The sequence below is a fragment of the Heptranchias perlo genome, chromosome 1 (genome assembly GCF_035084215.1).
Source record: "Heptranchias perlo isolate sHepPer1 chromosome 1, sHepPer1.hap1, whole genome shotgun sequence".
NCBI lineage: Eukaryota > Metazoa > Chordata > Chondrichthyes > Hexanchiformes > Hexanchidae > Heptranchias > Heptranchias perlo.
The window spans coordinates 91,105,278-91,126,609 of record NC_090325.1 but is presented as its reverse complement, the minus strand read 5'-3'; the positions used below and the strand labels follow the sequence as shown (position 1 = coordinate 91,126,609).

The window sequence follows — 21,332 nt, the reverse complement described above, 5'->3', positions numbered from 1 at the left end:
TATCACAGCAAGGAGAAAAAGGCTTTGGGATTCATTGTACCAGTATTTTCTTCTGAACATTTCCTTCCGGACATTCCTCTGGAATCTTGGCATGTTGAATGCACGAATACTATTCAGTGTGAACTGTTTTATTATTTATTTGTTCAATGTTGCATAATAGAAAATATGAACTCTCACCTCGAGGTACCTTGAAGCCGAGTGATCTTAGTGTCCACTCTGACACACTTTAAAAATAGAATTATACCCATGGGCTGTGTGGTGCTGTCTATGAGCAGGCGAAGGTATACCTTGGATTGGGGCTGTTGATTTTGTATTGGGAAGTGTATGTCACATCAGAGTATAAAGAATGTTCTCTAATTTATTTTTTTATGCATAACTTAGCTGAAAATGGAGCCAATGAAATCTTTTCATTCTCAGTACAATGTTAATGATTGAACATGTAAAAGCAAAAAATTATACTTCGGGTTTGTTTGTTAGACCATGAAGCTCTTAACTATTCAATTATTTCAATGGTTTTAATTAACAAACCTGATATTTAATGCATCCTTGTGAGGAAGATTTTACAATTGGGGGGACTGAAAACCTGCTCTCAAGCCTCTGTTCTCCTCTTAAACCTACCACCAGGAAGAATGAAAGAGCAACGTGGCTTTACTTGCCATCTGGTTCTCATTACGAGGAAGAGGATCACACCACTTAGTAACCCTCCCCCTCCACCAAAACAACTGGGGTTGCTATGTGAAGACTTCAAGGATAAACCCTTGTCCTAGTGACATTCTATAATGCTGCATGATACACTGATACAATGTGTCACTACTCCACCCTCCTAAAGGTATTAAATGGGAACAATTGTTGTTGGAAATATGAAAGAATTTTCAATAATATTTTGAGTTCTTTGCCAACAGGTTGAACTTCCAATCTGCAACACATATTTTCCAAATGGACAAAGAAACTGTTAGTGAAACACAGAACCAGACAGACTGGCAAACACCCATCACAGGTCACCCACAACTACCAACTCAAGGTAAGGCTTTCTCTACATATCTTCACACTGCACTGGGCCTATGCTTTTTCATTTATTTTTGAAGTACAAGATGGTCCCAAGGAAAACCAGTGTCTTCAGACTTAAGTGCTATGAAAAGTGTTATGGAGAGTTATCTTCCTCAGCCGCCGTGCATGTGAACATTAGCCTCCGTGCCTTCAGCTGCCTAGGCCCCAAGCTCTGGAATTCCCTTCCTAAACCTCTCCGCCTCGCTATCTCTCTCTCCTTTAAGATGCTCCTTAAAACCTACCTCTTTCTCCAAGCCTTTGGTCACCTGTCGTACTTTTCTCCTTATGTGGCTCGGTGTCAAGTTTTGTCTGTTAATGCTCCTGTGAAGCGCCTTGGGACGTTTTACTATGTTAAATGACCTACATAAATGCAAGTTGTTGCCTTAGCTGTTGCCAGTTGGGAATTTCTGTGTCCTTATGATAGTGCACCTTTTAAATACTTCAGTATATTAAATGTGCACAAGGAAGTAATACTTTGGTCTAGATTTTCTATTATTGGCATATTTTAAATTCGAATGCCTATTGGCAATCTTTAGAAATGTGCTGTTAGTACCCAATTTTCCACAGTCATCTCATTAGCAAAGCTTCAGGTACAGATTAGGGTGGATGTATGGAAGCAGAAAATTGCATGTAAGTCAAATTTAAAGAGATGAAGACAATGAAAGGGGAGTGTTCCAATAGGGGCACAATCATTCTGCAGGTCTTTGGCATCTAACCCTAATTAGCAGCCTTGTGTTTCTACCTTGTTTTACTTTGAAACGTTGATCAACATATCAATTTAAAGCTTCTCTGTTTATTCTCAGCACTCGGGTAGATAACACTCGATACTTGAACTACATAGTGGGAAGCAGTTCTAAGACAAATATAGGTGATATTGGGGGCAATTTTCCTTGCTGATGCCCCAAGTACAGAAGTTCCTGGGGTGTCAGACAAAAGAAAAAGGGCAGCTCCCCATTTTTACAGTGGGTCTTGGGTTATCTGGAGGTAGCTCCCCCATGAAACAGATGAGAGCTTTATTATAAAATTTAAATGACCGGGGAGCACTGTTCCAATGCCTCTTTGTATCTTTTGCCACCCTTAGCACCGTGTCTATGGCAACTGAAATAAATGCCCATTCTGATCGGGTATCCAGGGTTGCTAGGTGCTGAACAACATAGGTAAGTCCATTTAAAATGCCAAAAAAAAGATTGTTTTAGGAGTACACAGGCCATTTCTGGACAGTTTTTAATTTTTTTCATGGTACTTAGGATCTCATAGCCTTTGTGACAGTCAGTTTTTCCCCAGCCCTGTCAGCAAATCAGCACTCACTGACTGAAGTTGTTATTTTTACTCGGCATCTAGGACTTCTCAATAATCGCTCCAGATTGCTCTGAAATTTTGCTGTACACGTGTGCAGTGTTTTGGGGCAACTGTGCGCATGCTAATGGCAGTGTTGTACGTTAATGGAAGGGATCTCGGTAGCTGCACACTGTAGATGGAAATTTTGATAGAAAATTTGACATTTTGGGAACAGGTGGATTTTGCATTGGCTTAGCCCAACATTTGGCAGCAGACTCTGGTAAGTGATTAAAATTATTTATGTGTTCAAAATTCTGTGTGACTGAAATTAAGTAAAGCCAAGATTCTAGTGGCATTAAATTTTGCTGCTGATGATGGCCCCCAGCGCCTCATAGATGCCCAATTTTGGCCTGCCAGATCTGTCCTTAGTCTATCTCAGTTAGCACAGTGCAGATGGAGAATGTCCAGACTGTGAAGACAAGATTTCACATGCAGCGGTCACTATCATTGCTATCATGGATAGACTTGTCTGCGACAGGTAAGTTGGTGAGGTCAAGAAGATTCAACCTCATGTTGATTCCCTCACCGTTTGACACAGGCCCATTCTAGCACCTGTGTCCTTCAGGACTCGGCCAGCTTTGTCAGTGATGGTTCGACAGAGCCATTTTTGGGAGGTGGACATTGAAGTCTCTTGTCCAGAGTATATTCTGTGCCCTTGCTTCCCTTTGTGCTTCCGCCAGAGTGCTGAATTGACAGTTGAGGTGGTGGTGGTGGGGGTGGGGCGGAGGCAGAAAGTGGTGATCAGCAGGAGGTTCCCTTGGCCTTGCTTGACCTGAAGCATCCAGTGTCAATGGTGAGGACTCCCAGGGTCACTTCCACCCAACTGTAAGCCACTTTGCCCCAACTCTGGTGGGTCTATCCTGATGATGGGACAGGATATACACAGGTGATGAAGGAGACTGGGATGTTGGTAGATAGATATGATTCTGTGAGTATGACCATGTCAGGCTGTTGCTTGACTAGTCTGTGTAACAGCTGTCCCAAGTTGGGCACCATATCTTAGATATTAGTAAAGAGAATTTTGCAGGGTCAATTGGGCTAAAACTTGCCCTGATATACTGGTAAGCCTGTCTGATATTTTCCTTACTATTGAACTTTTTAGTGATGGCTTACAACTGAGTGCCTTGCTAGGCCACTTTAGAGGGCATTAACAGTCAACCATGTGGTGTGGGACTAGCTCACAAATTAGCAGATTTATTGAATTCATTTTCACAATTTGCCATGGTGGGATTTGAACACATGACCTCTTGGGTTGCTAGTCCAGTACCATAAACACTACACTATTGTACACATGAGAGACCTATATGTCAGGTTTTGACAGCACTGCAGTAATGTAAAAGCACCCTCAGTTCTGGGAACAGCTGTCAAAATAATACTGCCCCACATACATTACAATTCCTTTTATTGAGATCAAATCAATTTGCAGCTTCAGAAATGAATGGCAATGTTATGATGCCAATTAATTTATGGGGCTCTCTTGTTACCATTTACTTAAAACACACTTTATGTTGATTTTAGTTGCAGGATCCTCAGTAATTTCTGACAGATCGTGGAATACACAGGAACTTCATCCATTCCTTGAAGTTCAGAGAAAGCAACAACAGGGGGTTCAGGACATACAGAAGACTGGGTCTCTGGACAGAAGTTGGGCTCATCAGTCCAATATGGTGGACAGAAAGAAGAGGTCAGTGGGCAAATAATTGTTCTGATAGATTTTTCCTGAACTGCATTTTATATTTAACATTGTACATCTTGTGCCACATTAGTCTGGCAGTAAATCTTTTGGTACAAAGATGGGAAGCTTTGAATTTACATTATATATTGAACACTGCTGTACCCCTTAATGATGCCAGACAAATCTGCTGATGGTTCAGGCACAGAAGCTCCAGTTGTGATGGAGCTTATGCAAATTGAAGTGAAAAAATGAATTTCAGGTTAACTATTAGGTATGCCTAAAGAAAGCACCCCTGGCCACCTTCTTTTCCTTGACCACTGTTGGTGGCATTATTCGTAGGATCATCTATCACCAGCAGCAATATGTGCTGACTACTTTCATCTGACTTAGCCTGTCAGTTAAAGTAGTTTGTGGGGTGTGCCTACTGCTGCACATTAACAGTTCCAAGGAGGCACAGGTTAATGTTAGGTGTTGTTCTTACACCCATCTATCAAGGGTGGACTGTCTTTAGATCAGAGGTGCAAGTCATACATGAGCACTCCAGACATTGCCAAACAAATGTGATGGATAGAGTCCATTGATATATGGACATCTGAAGAATTTTACTTTACGTGATCTGTTACCAGTTCCTCTGAATGTTCAGCCAACTGGATTATTCATCCCGTATAAGTTGAAGTAAACTAAGAAAATGTAATTGTCAACATTGTTGAATCTTTTTTTTGCTAGGTCTGGATCTCATGAAGACTTACAGTCAGGCCAATCTCTGCCTCTTCCAAACTCATCTCCTCCTTTTCAGCTGCAGTCACCCAGCAGGTGGGCATCACAGAATGGATCAGTGGCATATCCAAACAGCCTCTGCTAAGTGGTAGTGTGTCTCTACAGCACTTTTGTACAACCAAAAATATATAGATAAGCATAAGGGACTGGTGTTACTGGTTTAATCCTGATTCAGAATATTGAGGTGTAGGTGTATATCTCATAATTATCTTTCTAGTAAAGGGTCAGCATTAAAACCACTACAGATATTTATCATGTTCCATTCTTTGGAGGAACATACTTTGATCTTTGTATTTCTACCTTGTTTTGTAGGTCAGTCAGTGGGAAGAAGTTGTGCTCAACATGTGGGCTCCCCCTTGGAAAAGGTGCAGCCATGATCATCGAAACACTCAGTCTTTATTTCCATATTCAGTGTTTCACGGTGAGACCATCTACCTGTCCTAGTTCAAGATGCTGTTCTAATTGTATAGAATTACATAGAAGGTACAGCACAGAAACAGGCCATTCGGCCCAACAGGTCCATGCCGGTGTTTATGCTCCACACGAACCTCCTCCCACCCTACTTCATCTAACCCCATCCAGATATTCTTCTATTCCTTTCTCCCACATTCTAACCACTCTCTGGGTAAAGAAGTTTCTCCGCCACACGTCATGCTAGAAGCGTGCGCGCTCATTCCGGATGCCATTTTGGAACCTTAGAAGGCTGCATAGCACTTAAAAAACAGGCGCTCTGCGGCCGAATTTATAGCCCATTGTCTCCTACACAATATTTTGACATCTTGCCCACAATTTCTACAGCACTGTTGCATCGCCGGAAGTGCAGTGGGTCAGAACTTTCACCTGGAATTGGGCCTCAAGTAACCTGTGGCCAGCTATTAAGACCATTTTTGGAACCATTTGAGGATCAGGGCTGTAAAAATTCACACATGAGTAGGTGGATCTTTGATTTGTTTTTTCAATGTCAAAGAGAATTATCCCAACAATGAATGAATTACTTTGTCCATGGCACTGGTAACATGAAAATGGCACAGTGGGGTTAAGCCCATATGATATTTAATAAAATGACCTAAAATATTACCAATTAGATAACATTTTATTTTGTTAATGTAGGGAAAGAGTTAGGGCTGGTATGTGACACAATAAAAGGCAGATAAACAGCAATTCAGAAGGATGCCAATGTTTTAAATCAAAGGTGCCCTTTATGTCAGTTGCAGTTATACTGTGCAAAGTAAAATGCAAGATCATCTCTTGGAGGTAGCCCACACTATGTTGATACTCTTGATATTCTGCTGGCACCAGCAGCTATATATTGTGTTTTTGGAGTCAGCATATTGAAGATCTCAGTGCGGCCCTGGCACCGGAAATGTGGGATAAAACCAATATCAGAAATTTACAGCGAATTGGATTTGGCAGTGAGATCTTTCAGGCTTCTGTTAAAATGAAGCCTTCAGGTCAAATCACTGGTGTAGTTTGCAAACTTGATTACATGGTCAGTACTGTAATGGCTGCAAGAACTGCTGAAACAATGGGGGAATAAAATTGGATAGGGGCCGTTTTTGGGCGTAAGTAGCGTGATGTGCTATCACCCCACGCCAAATGACCCCTGCGCAGGTGGGACACAAGTTTCGGCCCACCCGAGGACTTACCTACAATCAGCGTTCCATTCCGGGCCTTGCACGTGGAATCAATGCAATTTGCAATTTGCACTTTCCACCACCAGAGGGAGCTCAATCTCTTAAAGGGAGGATGTTTCTTCGAAATCTCTTAAAGGTACCTGGTACCTGTTATTTGCTGAAAATAACAGTCTACTGTCTGCACGGAATCTGAACAGAGATCAGACATCGCACACGTAAAACACAGATGCAGGTCCCATCCCTATGTTTACACACTGATGAGTTATGTTAAAACATTGAATAAAGGTTGTGCATTACTAAATCCCGCATCCTCCAATCTGCACACCAGACCTTACCAATCTGCTGATCTGAATTGGTACCAGGCCTGCGAGATTACATGCACCAAGGACCAAGGTTCTCTGCTGATGCACTCGAGACCGTGGTGCAAAAGGTGGACAGAAGGAGGGACGTGCTATATCCGCGGCGGTGGGGTGGGGGGGTGGGCAAGAGGCCTTCCAGATATATACCCAAAAGGCAGTGGGAGGCAGCGGGGGACGAAGTCAATGCCAGGTGCACAGCATTATGAACATGGATGCAGTGCAGAAAAAAGTTCAATGATTTGACATGTGTGGTCAAGGTGAGTGAGGTCAACTGTCAAGTGGCGTCTCCTACCAACTGCACCACACGCTACACCCCCATCCCCAATATATCAACAAACTCTTTCCATCAGTACTCAACTCTTCCAACCAGATGCTTCCTCACCCTTACACATTACCACTGTTTCAAGCCGCCCACCCACAACTCACAGGCCACACACACTGCCAGCTATTCAACCATGACAGGCACACCACCCAGACACATGTCCCGCTTTCTTGTAGGAGAAGATGGCGCATATGAAGAGACAGCAAGTGGCAGTGGCATTTAGCACCTCGAGCCTGTTCCCCATTCAATGAGATTATGGTGGACCTGTGACCTAACTCCATATACCCGCCTAGCCCCGTATCCCTTAATACCCTCGGTTCACATCCCATGAATGAATAAAAAAAAGTCCCAAAATGGTGTCTATCACTTTAAATCAGCGTTGCACATTGATTGAAGCCATTTTCTCCCTACTTTACATGATTCCAACGTTTGTTATCTGCGCCTGTGCTAACTCCTATACCAAGTTGGCGTCTGGCACACGTGACACTGGAAATGTGCATGTGTATCCAAGATGCCATCTTGGATGTCAGAGAGGCCGTATAGCACCGAAACAACGGGTGCTACACGGCCCAATTTGGCGCCCATAATTTTCAAAGTACAATATTCCATTTCTAAAATTATTTAAAACAGATTAAAATGTCTCTTAAAACATTGTGTTTTTATATTATGCAAAGTACTCTATAATCCAGTAAATTATACAGTCATATGACTGCAGATATTTTGTTTTTCTGTATTGTTTATACTTGATATTGGTTGCCCATTTATTCATACCAGTGTTGTTCTCTTATGCCATTTTGACAGTGAGCTTCATTATCACTGGCCTCTATACCAAGTCCTTTGATGCATCACCAAATCTTATCCATGGTAAAGACATGTATAAATTGTATCAATTAAATGAGACAATAAAAAGAGGAAAGGTGAATCACCAATACATGAGAGCTCGCAAGTTGGTTCAGGGCCAGTACACACAGAAGTGATGAGGCCATAAGCACATGCATCAGCCTAAAACCAGGACAAGAGACCAAATAAGATCATTTCCTGATCATCTCTTATTTTAGGATCCAGATAAATTGGCCAGACCTCATTATAATGATTTTGTAGGATTGAAATGGCTAATCAACTTTGTTGTGATATTATAGTGTGGTATCTGTCAAGGACAACTTGGAGATGCAACCACTGGGACAGACGTCCGGATCCGCAATGGGCTTCTAAATTGTAATGACTGCTATATCAGGTCCCGAAGTGAGTTATATTTGAGCACTGTGTGTTTCTTGTAAAGTATTCCAATGTTTCTCCTTGAAAACTTTTAAAGTTATTATAATCTGAAGAGTTACAATTAAAAGTACTGCAAGGCCTAAAGTTAAAATCTATGGTGAACATTTGATTACTATTATTAAAGATTATGCACTAGTCATATATTTTCCTATGAATAAACTGCAAATTATTTGTAATAGCTTACAGTAATGGCATTATCATTATTAATCCTTCAGTGTGAATAGCCAATCTTTTTGATAAACGTTTCACATTGACTAAAAACATAAAAGGCCAGATTTTGCTGAAAAAATAACCTGTGTGAACGACGCACATCGTTATTAATAGGAAAATCGGCCAGCAACTTGTAGTGAGGAAGAGCTCCCCCGTGAATTGCTAATCACCACAAGTTGCTGGCCGATTTGCACCACTCTGCCGTTAGCTTCGCGAAAGTGGTATTTCGTGCTTAACCGCCCCATAACTTTCATGAAGTTGCTGTATTTGCATATTAATTGCCTATTAAACTAGCCACAGAAAGTTAAGTCTAGTAATTATCAGTGTAAGTACCCTTTTAACGACATGATAATTGTTAATGATTGCCAATCAACCTCTTTTGCCCAGAGAGAGGAGATTTTAAAAATGTCAAATTTAAAATTTTTACATATTTTTTCTTACATTCTACAGAGATGAGCTAAATGAGCGATGTCAAGGATAACATTAGGCTTCTTTAAGTCTATGTAACATTGCAATATTTTAATATAAATAAACTGAGGAATGCACTATAATTGAATACTGCCCACTCAGATTGCCTGTTTTTTTTAGCTGCCGGACAACCCACCACTTTATGACCTTACCACATGTCAATCGCTACAGCAACTGGAAGCCAGACAGAACACAGATGGCCCTGATGCTCAGTGCCGATCCTTGTGATGACTGCTTCACAGACAATCGCAGATAGGAACTGTCACTCACTGGCTTCCTCATTAGGAGAACCATTGTTTTCCAAACCGGCTTTTACCTGCATTGCTAGGCAGCCTACACCTTGGATCATTTTCATATTTAGTGAAACCGCTGTTCTTTTGTGCGTATAGTCACAAAAGTAGCATACTTTGATATATATTTGCTGTTGAAATAAAAAGCTTTTAACTGGATTCAACATGTATTTAATTAAGATTGTGTGATATGTAATTTATTTTATTGCCTCCTCCAATTATGAAAAAAGTAAACATAAAGGTGCAATGATTATTGGAGTAAGTGAATAAAACTATGTGTAGTGAATAATAGCTGTCTTCTTCCTTTTCCTGGAACTAACTTGAGCCATCTGTGTAACATTGAGGGAATGTAGAGATCATTCTAAATGGGTAGATTTACAATCATTCTGATATTTTAGATTGCTAAGTACTGCAGGTGTATTTCTTCATAATGTAAGAATATCATCTCGAGGTCTGGCATGCAGAAAAAATGGATATTGAGGCAATAAGTATGCTGTTCTTCCATACTAGCTAATAATAACATGCAACTACACAATTTATAAATGTATCAGAAATCACATTTTTAAATAAAAATAGAAAGGAAAGCTGAAATGCTTGTCTTCTAGGGAAATACACATGCCAGTCCGAGATTTATTACACCCAGTTTGCTGTATTGGAAAGAATACAGTTGGTAATCAAAGCCTGCTCTCAAATGTGTACTGGTAGTGGCTGTTACAGTGCATCAGATCTTTTGGGTTTTCAATACTGGCTTTCTTTCACCTATTATTTAGCTAATTGTTCTAAGTCATTTTAAAGAAACATTTAAACTAATATTTTCTTCAAGTTACTGATTATTTAGTAGGCAATTACCAGACTGCAATTCACATTCAGGACAATAAAAAGAAGAAATTGACTGCTCCCACACCTTGATCCTGGTTTCCTGTGTAATATAGAGCCAGTCCCTGTTTTTCCTGGTGACCCTGTGTTAATTCTGTTCCATGTGGCTTTCTTCTGTAAGTCTGGTATTTTTCCTGTAAATAAAGATGCACCTAGTATTGAAATAATGAAGATCCAATGGTATTCTGGTAAATAAGAAAGAGATGCAGTATGGCTATATGTCTATGTGTGTACAAATGTTCACTCTTACTATTGAGCTGAGAAGACAGCTTGCACCACCATTTTAGATTCTGGAAATTTGGACTATCTATTTGGGAACTGGGCAGAAAACAATGAACACCAAGTTAGCAGTTTCACCATTTTGCCTTTATGCATCAAACTTGGTCAAATGTTCCCTCTAAAATGCAGGAATTCCTAACACTGGGAGTAATTAAGATATTAGTACCCTGTTACAATAATAAAAAAGTAATACAATTATTTTGTTGATTATTGCACCTTTATTTTGAAACATTCTACCTAACATGAAGTATTGGAACTATGAAATATTTTAAAAAGTCAATCTTTCTAAGCAGGGAAAAATTGGATTGCATTCACGTTGTTTAAATATTTCTAAATCTGTCACGTGTCATTGCTGGAATAATCAGCAAGGTTGGTGAAGATTTTACTAAATGACTGTAAAACTGCAGATCCATTATTTCAAGTGGAAGAATCAGCTGCAGACTCGTGATTTTTTTTTGTTTGTTTATTTTCTGAAATATATTTACCGCAGACTTTTAAAATGTCACTCTCCTTGATTTATAGGTAAAGCAGGCCAACCAATCACACATATACAACTAGACCGAGACATGCCATAATCCCTTGCTTAGCAAACCAATTATATCTGAACCAAATGTTTGCAAAGTGACTCTGTGGAGAACTGAAAGCACCTAATTAGCCAACTGCATTGTATCTGCCTTAAACAACAGCAATACAATGTCAGCTCCATACTGAGGCTCTTGACTTCCTTACAGTGGGATAAATATTAAAGTGTAGTCCATAATCATTTAACAACAGTGTTAAAGAGCACACAAATAAATAAATCTCTTCTTCTTTGGCTCAGTAATAATTATTTCTTAAAATTACAAGCTTGACATTTATTTATTGAAATAGTTAAAACCATGTTTTGCATGCTAGTGGAGTCCTTATGCCGAGGTATTATATGATAATTGTTTGCTGTATTTTTATTTGTAACCATTATTGGATCAATCTGTTGGAATGCAAGATTTAGTTTTTGTTCACATTAAAACCGTGCCTTAGAAAATGCAGGCTGTTGCACACAGACGGTCAAAAGTATTGAGCATCTGCAGTGAATGTGAAGTAATTGGTATCCTGCTTGATAAACATCTCTGTCAGCTCTCAAATGAGCTGGGTGCAAGTGATACTGGGAAGGAGATGAGTCAGACATGACGCTGAGGCCTAATTGGTTCATCTCATGTGACCAGCTAATAGTAAACCGAAGTTTCCTACCTTTCTGCATGGTTTCAGCAAAGGCTGATGTTTCTCTTGCAGACAGTATATCCATTGTGTAAAATACACGTTTTAGCACTCAAAAGATTTTTAAAGAGGACTTTTTACATATTCTTGTACTCTTTTCCTCCTCAGAAATTACAAATGCAGAGGAAACAGTGAACATATATAGTAGCACATTCTGTACCTGTTCCAATAGCCCCATTTACAATTCTGTTTTATTTTAAAAAATATTTTAAGTGGCCACACCTTGAACCAAGGCCAAAGTCACTAAGCATAATAAATTTTAAGTGGTAACATTGCAAGTAACTTCCTGACCTGTATGCTGTAAACTGCTTCAACACAGATTTATATGCAATGCACAAACGTTAATATTCAAAACCATTGAACCCTACTTCTGAAGACAGGGTATGGCCTAGAAATTACTGTTGGCATTATTAGGGGATGAATGATTAATGGGTTTATATGATATTCCTCTATCCATTATTTTAAAGGAGCTGTTAACTCATTTAAAAAAAGCAGGGGAATGCCATAAAATACATTGTGTTCACCTACTAACAACACCAACAGTAATTTCTTATCTAAAATGTTAATACAGGTGTTCACACAAGTGAATTTCTATTAATCATAACACAGATGGATACCTTGGTTAACCACAGTGCATAGCACTGGTAGCATCTAATAACATGAAAACACGGCTTCAATAACAATAAAATAGTAAAATAAAAATGTATATTTTGTTTTTGGAAATTACATTTTGTTTTAAAATGTTCCACTATGTGTATGGTTGACTTTTACTGAGTTTTTTTAAAGTGTGAGAAGTCCATGTTTGGTTCATAAATCAATAAAGCTTTGTCAAAGTATCTATTGTTGTGCTCATCACTTTGTCGGCAAGACTTGACCATTCATGTTTGCATGATTGGACGCAGTATCCTTACAGTAGCATGCAATGAAGCTCTGCCACCATCCGCTAACATCTGTATAAAGAGCTCTTAGATCTGATTGTATGTGGTTAACAGCATTTTTCCAAAACATGCTTGACCAAATATGGACTTGGACTGGTGCTTTTTTAAGTGAATAATTGTAACTGGGGCTAATGTTCAAAGATCAACAATTGAAATTGTCTGGTATATGCTACAGTTCAACTATTACGCTATATGTATAGTGATTTGCCTCTAGAAGGAAAGAAATACAATATGTTCAAATAATGCAACAGCTTTTATAGTAAATGTATGTTGTTTATAAATAAAATGTTTAAAATTACTATGGTGTAATGCTTTTGTTTTCCACAGATTGAGCTTTAGAACTTTTTAACATATATATCTATATAATATATAAAGTTTTATGTCTGCATGCACTCCCTATCAACTTTTCCATTATAAATTCCTATGTTCACATTTAAAATGGAAACTGTAAATTTTTTAATGGTGTATTTACACCCTCCAACCAGTGGTGGTGCTGCAGCACTTCCGGTTTGTGTCTTCCAGCTTCTCAGCCTCCCCTTCAGTGAAACTCCTATAGCCTAAGCAACTCTACTTCTCCGCTTCCCAAATTGCCTTACGTTTAGCTATTTATAAATAATCAAATGTATAAAACTAAGGAAAAAATATATCGCCCTGAAATTCTGCAGGGATTCTACTCATCTCATGACGGTGTTATGGTGGGAGACTGGTAGAATCTCTGTGGAAATTCAGGATTTTAAAACTGCAACTGAATTTTATCTTCATGCCGGCATGCCCTGGTCCAATTATCCCCTGCCCTCTAACCTTTCTTCATCTGAAGACTACACTTGGTCTTGTGGTACAACAGCAACCAGTACAAAGTCAACTTTACAAAGCTTTCAGTTGATCCAATTGACTGTATAGGAACTTGTTATCATTAACTTTTCTAATATTAGCTAAGAGCCAACTATATTGTCAGCACTTCACTAACACTAAAAACCAGCATCTGGACACAATTAGCAGAGTTCTACACACGTGTCAGCATATATGTGCAGACATCCATCTTGCCCAGCCAGAGTGCAACGCAGAGCTGGCAGCATAACTTGGCTGCAAAAAGGATTTTGTTTGCATTGCTCATAGCAACCTATTATAGTACAGCTTGGGGTATAGCCTGGGAGCAGATCAAATGGCCATTTTCTCAGTAGTGATGAATGTACTAATGTGACATTCATTTGATGATCAATATGTGCTGAACTGTATGTATTTACCACAGAACAGGAAGTATTTTCCAATTTTTACAGTATGGTAACTTACTGTAACCAATGGAACACACTGGCACAAATCTTTTGACACCGAGAGTGTATATTGGGAATTTTCTGTCCATTAATATTACACAATGGAAAATCCTGGGGAATCTGAATTCCTGATCTGTGCTTGCAGTGTATGAAGTTCTGCGCCGGGCACTAAAGATGAAAATGTACCCCTGTATCTCAAGGCCTGAAAGTAGAAAAAATTACAAAACTTTAGCACATCAACGTGAGGATCTTTATTAACGTGTGTGGCTGATAGCACATAGACAGTCACACATTGGAAAGTGCTGAAAATGGCATCAGAACCCAAAGCCATATGAATGCCGTGTTTCATGGGAACAAGGTATACTGTTTATTACAAAAATCAAAGGACAGAGTCATGGACAAAATATTGAGTGTTGAATTGAGTATAGTGAAAGATAAACCAAATGTCCCATATTACTGAGTCACTAAGAAAAAATACCAAGTAATTTTAAAAGACCATCATGTTGAAGTGTTACTCATAATAAAAGGCTGAAAAGGAAGACTAAGGGCTCGATTTTCGCACCCGCAATTGGGTGCGTTGGTGGCGGGGGGGCTGAGAAAATCGGGGATTCCCGGGATGGGTTGGAGCCAGGCTCCCAACCCGCCCACTTACGGGTTTCCCACTGATGCGCTCACATGTGCGCGCAGCCCCTGCAGGTGGGACTCCCGCCGGCAATTAAAGCCGGCGGGTGCCACTTAAAGTAATTGAACATAAGAACATAAGAACATGGGCGAACAGCATCACCAGCCTTGTTGGCCACGCCGTCCACCTCTGACGCGTGGAGCTCCACAACACAGTGCTGTGACACATCTACCTGCACAGCAGGAGGGAGGGCAACCGCAGAGAGAGATGCGCGCAGAGGGCACTACCCTCGCCACAGGGTCCACAGACTTCCTGGACCTCTCTGAGCAGCAGTGCACACGGAGGCTCAGAGTCACTCGACATGTAGTCATGGACATCTGCAGCCTCCTTCATGCCGAGCTGATCCCGGTTGGCCCAAGCACCATCTTCTTACCTGTCGCTGTCAAAGTCACCACTGCCCTCAACAACTTCTCCTCTGCATCCTTCCAGGGTGCCACCGGGGACATCGCCGACGTCTCTCAGTCGTCTGCACAAAAGAGCCCTGCAAATACACCTACACCCACTCTGCAGTGACACAATGGGTGGCATCAGTTGTGGGTCTTCATAGTGATCCTCAGGAAAGGGCATTATTGCACAAACCAGACAAGATTCACAAAGACGTGGCAGTAGTGGAGACAATATATTATGTAACGTGAGTTGATCAGAAATTAAATATAAGTAAAAACCATGACAAACCCTCAAACACCCTTGTGCATCCCCTTCATGCTCATGACACATTTGCCTTACGCTTCCTACTGCACATATGTGATGCATGCCCTGTGGCTGCAGCACAGGTAGTGGCTGGTTGAGTGAGGCTGACCGTGAAAGAGATGCATGAGAGGGTGAGTATGAGATAGACCCATGACATTGTATGAGGATTGGGTTGAGTGGTAGTGGCGGGATGAGTACTGGCGAGTTGAGTAAGTGCAGGTAAGATGAGGATGAGGTTTGAGTGGGTGTGAGGAGTGATGTGACATAGTGTTGGCTGTGCAGAAGGAGATGTGGGGTGGGGGCGGTGATGTGGCAGACAGATTGTAGAGGAATGAGTAAGTGTACTCACTTTGGCTGACCTACTTAGATCATTGCAGCGCCTCCTGCACTGTATGCAGGTGGGCGATATGTTGGTGGTGCAGGTGACCTCCTCTGCCACCTCGAGCCAGGCCTTCCTGGTGGCAGAGGCAGGCCGCTTCCTCCCACCCGCCGGGGTAAGATATCTGTCCTCCCCCTCCTCCTCACCCCATCCAATAAGAGCTGGAGTGAGGCATCATTAAACCTGGGAGCAGCCTTCCCCCTGGGCTGCTCCATGCTGCAATTGTTCCTATTGCTTGCAGCATCAGTCAGTGGAGGACTGCCCCTTTAAATAGAGCTCCTCCAGCTGACAGACCTTCCTGCGCATGCGCAGTCCGCCCGCCGCGCAGCTCAGCAGCGGGAAACCCGGAAGACCAGGTAAGTGGATCCAATCAGCCTGTGATTGCGTGCGGGGCAGACTGATTTCACCGGGCGCGTTACCCACACGCCCAATCTACCCCCCGCCGCAAAACCGCCGCCACGGTAATGTCGGGCCCTAAGATTTGGATATTTACCTCACAGGAGCAGTGAATGGTTGGTGCAGAACTTTTCATCAGGAGATTAAATTTGTGGGGTAGCGCTCATGATAAGATGTATTGTGTATGGTCTATGGCAGGCGTGTACTTGATAAGGACAGATTTTCTGAGTCCTTGCCCATGGCGAGGTACCTGGCACACTGTCAGTGCGGATCGTAAAATTGCAGCCAGCCTGCCCTTCATTCTCTAATCCTTGCTCGCGGCTGGTCATGCAGTTTGCCATGGATGAGAACTCGGAAATATTTTTTTTATTCGTTCATGGGATGTGGGCGTCGCTGGCAAGGCCAGCATTTATTGCCCATCCCTAATTGCCCTTGAGAAGGTGGTGGTGAGCCACCTTCTTGAACCGCTGCAGTCCGTGTGGTGACAGTTCTCCCACAGTGCTGTTAGATAGGGAGTTCCAGGGTTTTGACCCAGCGACGATGAAGGAACGGCGATATATATCCAAGTCGGGATGGTGTGTGACTTGGAGGGGAACGTGCAGGTGGTGTTTTTCCCATGTGCCTGCTGCCCTTATCCGTCTAGGTGGTAGAGGTCACGGTTTTGGGAGGTGCTGTCGAAGAAGCCTTGGTGAGTTGCTGCAGGGCATCCTATAGATGGTACACACTGCAGTCACGGTGCGCCGGTGGTGAAGGGAGTGAATGTTTAGGGTGGTGGATGGGATGGCGATCAAGCAGGCTGCCTTATCTTGGATGGTGTCGAGCATCTTGAATGTTGTTGGAGCTGCACTCATCCAAGCAAGTGGAGAGTATTCCATCACACTCCTGACTTGTGCCTTGTAGATGGTGGAAAGGCTTTGGGGAGTCAGGAGGAGAGTCACTCGCCGCAGAATACGCAGCCTCTGACCTGCTCTTGTAGCCACAGTATTTATGTGGCTGGTCCAGTTAAGTTTCTGGTCAATGGTGACCCCCAGGATGTTGATGTTGGGAGATTCGACGATGGTAATGCCGTTGAATGTCATGGGGAGGTGGTTAGACTCTCTTGTTGGAAATAGTCATTTCCTGGCACTTGTCTGGCGCGAATGTTACTTGCCACTTATCAGGCCAAGCCTGGATGTTGTCCAGGTCTTGCTGCATGCAGACATAGGAACATAGGAACAGGAGTAGGCCATTGCTCCACCATTTGATAAGGTCATGGCTGATCTGTGATCTAACTCCATATACCCGCCTTTGGCCCATATCCCTGAATACCTTTGGTTGCCAAAAGGCTATCTATCACAGATATAAATTTAGCGATTGAGCTAGTATCAATTGCTGTTTGCGGAAGAGAGTTCCAAACTTCTACCACCCTTTGTGTGCAGAAATGTTTTCTAATCTCGCTCCTGAAAGGTCTGGCTTTAATTTTTAGACTGTGCCCCCTACTCCTAGAATCCCCAACCAGCGGAAATAGTTTCTCTCTATCCACCCTATCTGTTCCCCTTAACATCTTATAAACTTCGATCAGATCATCCTTCTAAACGCTGGAGAATACAACCCCAATTTGTGTAATCTTTCCTCGTAACTTAACCCTTGAAGTCCGGGTATCATTCCAGTAAACCTACGCTGCACTCCCTCCAAGGCCAATATGTCCTTCCGAAGGTGCGGTGCCCAGAACTGCTCACAGTACTCCAGGTGCGGTCTAACCAGGGTTTTGTATAGCTGCAGCATAACTTCTGCCCCCTTGTACTCTAGTCCTCTAAATATAAAGGCCAGCATTCCATTAGCCTTATTGATTATTTTCTGCACCTGTTCATGACACTTCAATGATCTATGTACCTGTATCCCTAAGTCCCTTTGGACATCCACTGTTTTTAACTTTTTACCATTTAGAAAGTACCCTGTTCTATCCTTTTTTGATCCAAAGTGGATGACCTCACATTTGTCTACATTGAATTCCATTTGCCACAATTTTGCCCATTCACCTAATCTATCAATATCCCTTTGTAATTTTATGTTTTCATCTACACTGCTTACAATGCCACCAATCTTTGTGTCATCGGCAAACTTAGATATGAGACTTTCTACGCCTTCATCTAAGTCGTTAATAAATATTGTGAATAATTGAGGCCCCAAGACAGATCCCCGCGGGACTCCACCAGTCACATCCTGCCAATGTGAGTACCTACCCATTATCACTACTCTCTGTCGCCTTTCGCTCAGCCAACTTCCTAACCAAGTCTGTACTTTTCCCTCGATTCCATGAGCTTCTATCTTGGCTAACAGTCTCTTATGTGGGACCTTATCAAATGCCTTCTGGAAGTCCATATAAATAACATCCATTGACATTCCCCTGTCCACTACTTTAGTCACCTCTTCAAAAAATTCAATCAGGTTTGTCAGGCACGACCTACCTTTCACAAATTCATGCTGGCTCTCTCTGATTAACTGAAAATTCTCGAGGTGTTCAGTCACCCTATCCTTAATTATAGACTCCAGCATTTTCCCCACAACAGATGTTAGGCTAACTGGTCTATAATTCCCCGGTTTCCCTCTCTCTCCTTTCTTAAAAAGCAGAGTGACATGTGCAATTTTCCAATCTTGTGGGACAGTTCCTGAATCTACAGAACTTTGAAAGATTATAGTTAGGGCATCTGCAATGTGCTCACCTACTTCCTTTAAAACCCTGGGATGGAAACCATCTGGTCCTGGGGATGTCACTCTTTAGTGCTATTATTTTCTTCATTACTGTTGCTTTACTTATGTTAATTTTATCGAGTCTCTGTCCCCGATTCAATATTAGTTTCCTTGGGATTTCCGGCATGCTATCCTCTTTTTCTACTGTAAATGCTGACGCAAAGTAATTGTTCAAAATGTCCGCCATTTCCCCATTGTCAATGACAATATCCCCACTTTCAGTTTTTAAGGGGCCAACACTGCTCCTGACCACCCTCTTTTTCCTAATGTAAGTAAGGACATGGACTACTTCATTATCTGAGGGGTTGTGAATGTAACTGAACACTGTGCAATCATCAGCGAACATCCCCATTTCTGACCTTATGATAGAGGGGAGGTCATTGATGAAGCAGCTGAAGATGGTTGGGCCTTGAGGAACTCCTGCAGCAATGTCCTGGGGCTGAGATGATTGGCCTCCAACAACCACTACCATCTTCCTTTGTGCTAGGTATGGCTCCAGCCACTGGAGAGTTTTCCCCCTGATTCCCATTGACTTCAATTTTACAAGGGCTCCTTGGTACCACACTCGGTCAAATGCTGCCTTGATGTCAAGGTCAGACACTCTCACCTCATCTCTGGAATTTGGCTCTTCTTTCCTTGTTTGGACCAAGGCTGTAATGAGGTCTGGAGCCGAGTGGTCCTGGCGGAACCCAAACTGAGCATCGGTGAGCAGGTTATTGGTGAGTAAGTGCTGCTTGATACCACTGTCGATGACACCTTCCATCACTTTGCTGATGATTGAGAGTAGACTGATGGGGTGGTAATTGGCCAGAGTGAATTTGTCCTGCTTTTTGTGGACAGGACATACCTGGGCAATTTAGATGCCAGTGTTGTAGCTGTAATGGAATAGCTTGGCTGGAGGCCTGGCTAGTTCTGGAGCATAAGTCTTCAGCATTACAACCGGGATGTTGTCGGGGCCCATAGCCTTTGTTGTATCCAGTGCACTCAGCCGTTTCTTGACATCATGTCGAGTGAATTGAATTGGCTGAAAACTGGCTTCTGTGCTGGTGGGGATATCGTGAGGAGGCCGAGATGGATCATTCACTCGGCACTTCTGGCTGAAGATGGTTGCAAATGTTTCAGCCTTGTCTTTTGCACTCACGTGCTGGACTCTGCCATCATTGAGGATCTACCCGGATAGGACAAATGGCTTTTACTTATTTCATAATTTCTTATGTCTAACTTACAGACCCCATAAAAGACAAAAATGTATTGAATGACCTGCCTCATGTCAATGGAGTGGAAAAGCCCTACCTTCCCTGCCATTTCTCAGGACCTGCCCATTGACCTTATTTTAGGTGGTTCACTTAACTTATACATGTAATCCTCAGGCTTCAGTCTGGTATTGCTGGATCCAGTGTCATCCAATACATTAGCCACTAGCCACATGAGAATAATTGGGAATCCAGATGTGGCTATTTGCATTTCAAAATCAAATGTGAGTAATATATACCATCCTTGGGTGGTGCAATCTCAATACTCCTATTCACATGGCTTATGCAAGTGAAGAATCGAAGAATTACAGAATCATGGAATCATACAGCACAAAGAGACCTCACGCAATCCCTCTCGCAATAATGAAGCAGTCCGTGCCCGCATGCAGCAAGACCTGGACAACATCCAGGCTTGGGCTGATAACTGGCAAGTAACATTCGCGCCAGACATGTGCCAGGCAATTACCAACACCAACAAGAGAGTCTAACCACCTCCCCATGACATTCAACAGCATTACCATCGCTGAATCCCCCACCATCAACATTCTGGGAGTCACCATTGACCAGAAACTTACCTGGACCAACCATATAAATACTGTGGCTACAAGAGCAGGTCAGAGGCTGGGTATTCTGTGGCGAGTGACTCACCTCCTGACTCCCCAAAGCCTTTGCACTATCTACAAGGCACAAGTCAGGAGTGTGATGGAATACTCTGAACTTGCCTGGATGAGTGCAGCTCCAACAACACTCAAGAAGCTAGACACCATCCAGGACAAAGCATCCCACTTGATTGGCACCCCATCCACCACCCTAAACATTCACTCCCTTCACTACCGGCGCACTGTGGCTGCAGTGTGTACCATCCACAGGAAGAACTGCAGCAACTCGCCAAGGCATCTTTGACAGCACCTCCCAAACCCACGACCTCTACCACCTAGAAGGACAAGGCAGCAGGCACATGGGAACAACACCACCTGCACGTTCCCCTCCAAGTCACACACCATCCCGACTTGGAAATATATCGCCGTTCCTTCATCGTCATTGGGTCAAAATCCTGGAACTCCCTTCCTAACAGCACTGTGGGAGAACCTTCACCATACGGACTGCAGCGGTTCAAGAAGGCGGCTCACCACCACCTTCTCAAGGGCAACTGGGATGGGCAATAAATGCTGGCCTTGCCAGCGATGCC

General features: G+C 42.4%; 1 protein-coding gene across 2 annotated transcripts in view; it reads left to right on the top strand.

Annotated features, from left to right (window-relative positions):
- Positions 1 to 13,040, top strand: part of LOC137324233 (LIM and calponin homology domains-containing protein 1-like) — a 409,488-nt gene extending 396,448 nt beyond the window's left edge. For both annotated transcript variants that reach the window (XM_067988383.1, XM_067988389.1), the window contains 6 exons: positions 903 to 1,021; positions 3,904 to 4,069; positions 4,787 to 4,873; positions 5,150 to 5,258; positions 8,292 to 8,394; positions 9,226 to 13,040. In XM_067988383.1, coding sequence (XP_067844484.1) covers positions 903 to 1,021; positions 3,904 to 4,069; positions 4,787 to 4,873; positions 5,150 to 5,258; positions 8,292 to 8,394; positions 9,226 to 9,251 — 610 coding nt within the window. In that variant the 3' untranslated portion in view covers positions 9,252 to 13,040. The remainder of the gene's footprint in view (positions 1 to 902; positions 1,022 to 3,903; positions 4,070 to 4,786; positions 4,874 to 5,149; positions 5,259 to 8,291; positions 8,395 to 9,225) is intronic.
- The last annotated feature ends 8,292 nt before the right edge of the window (positions 13,041 to 21,332 follow it).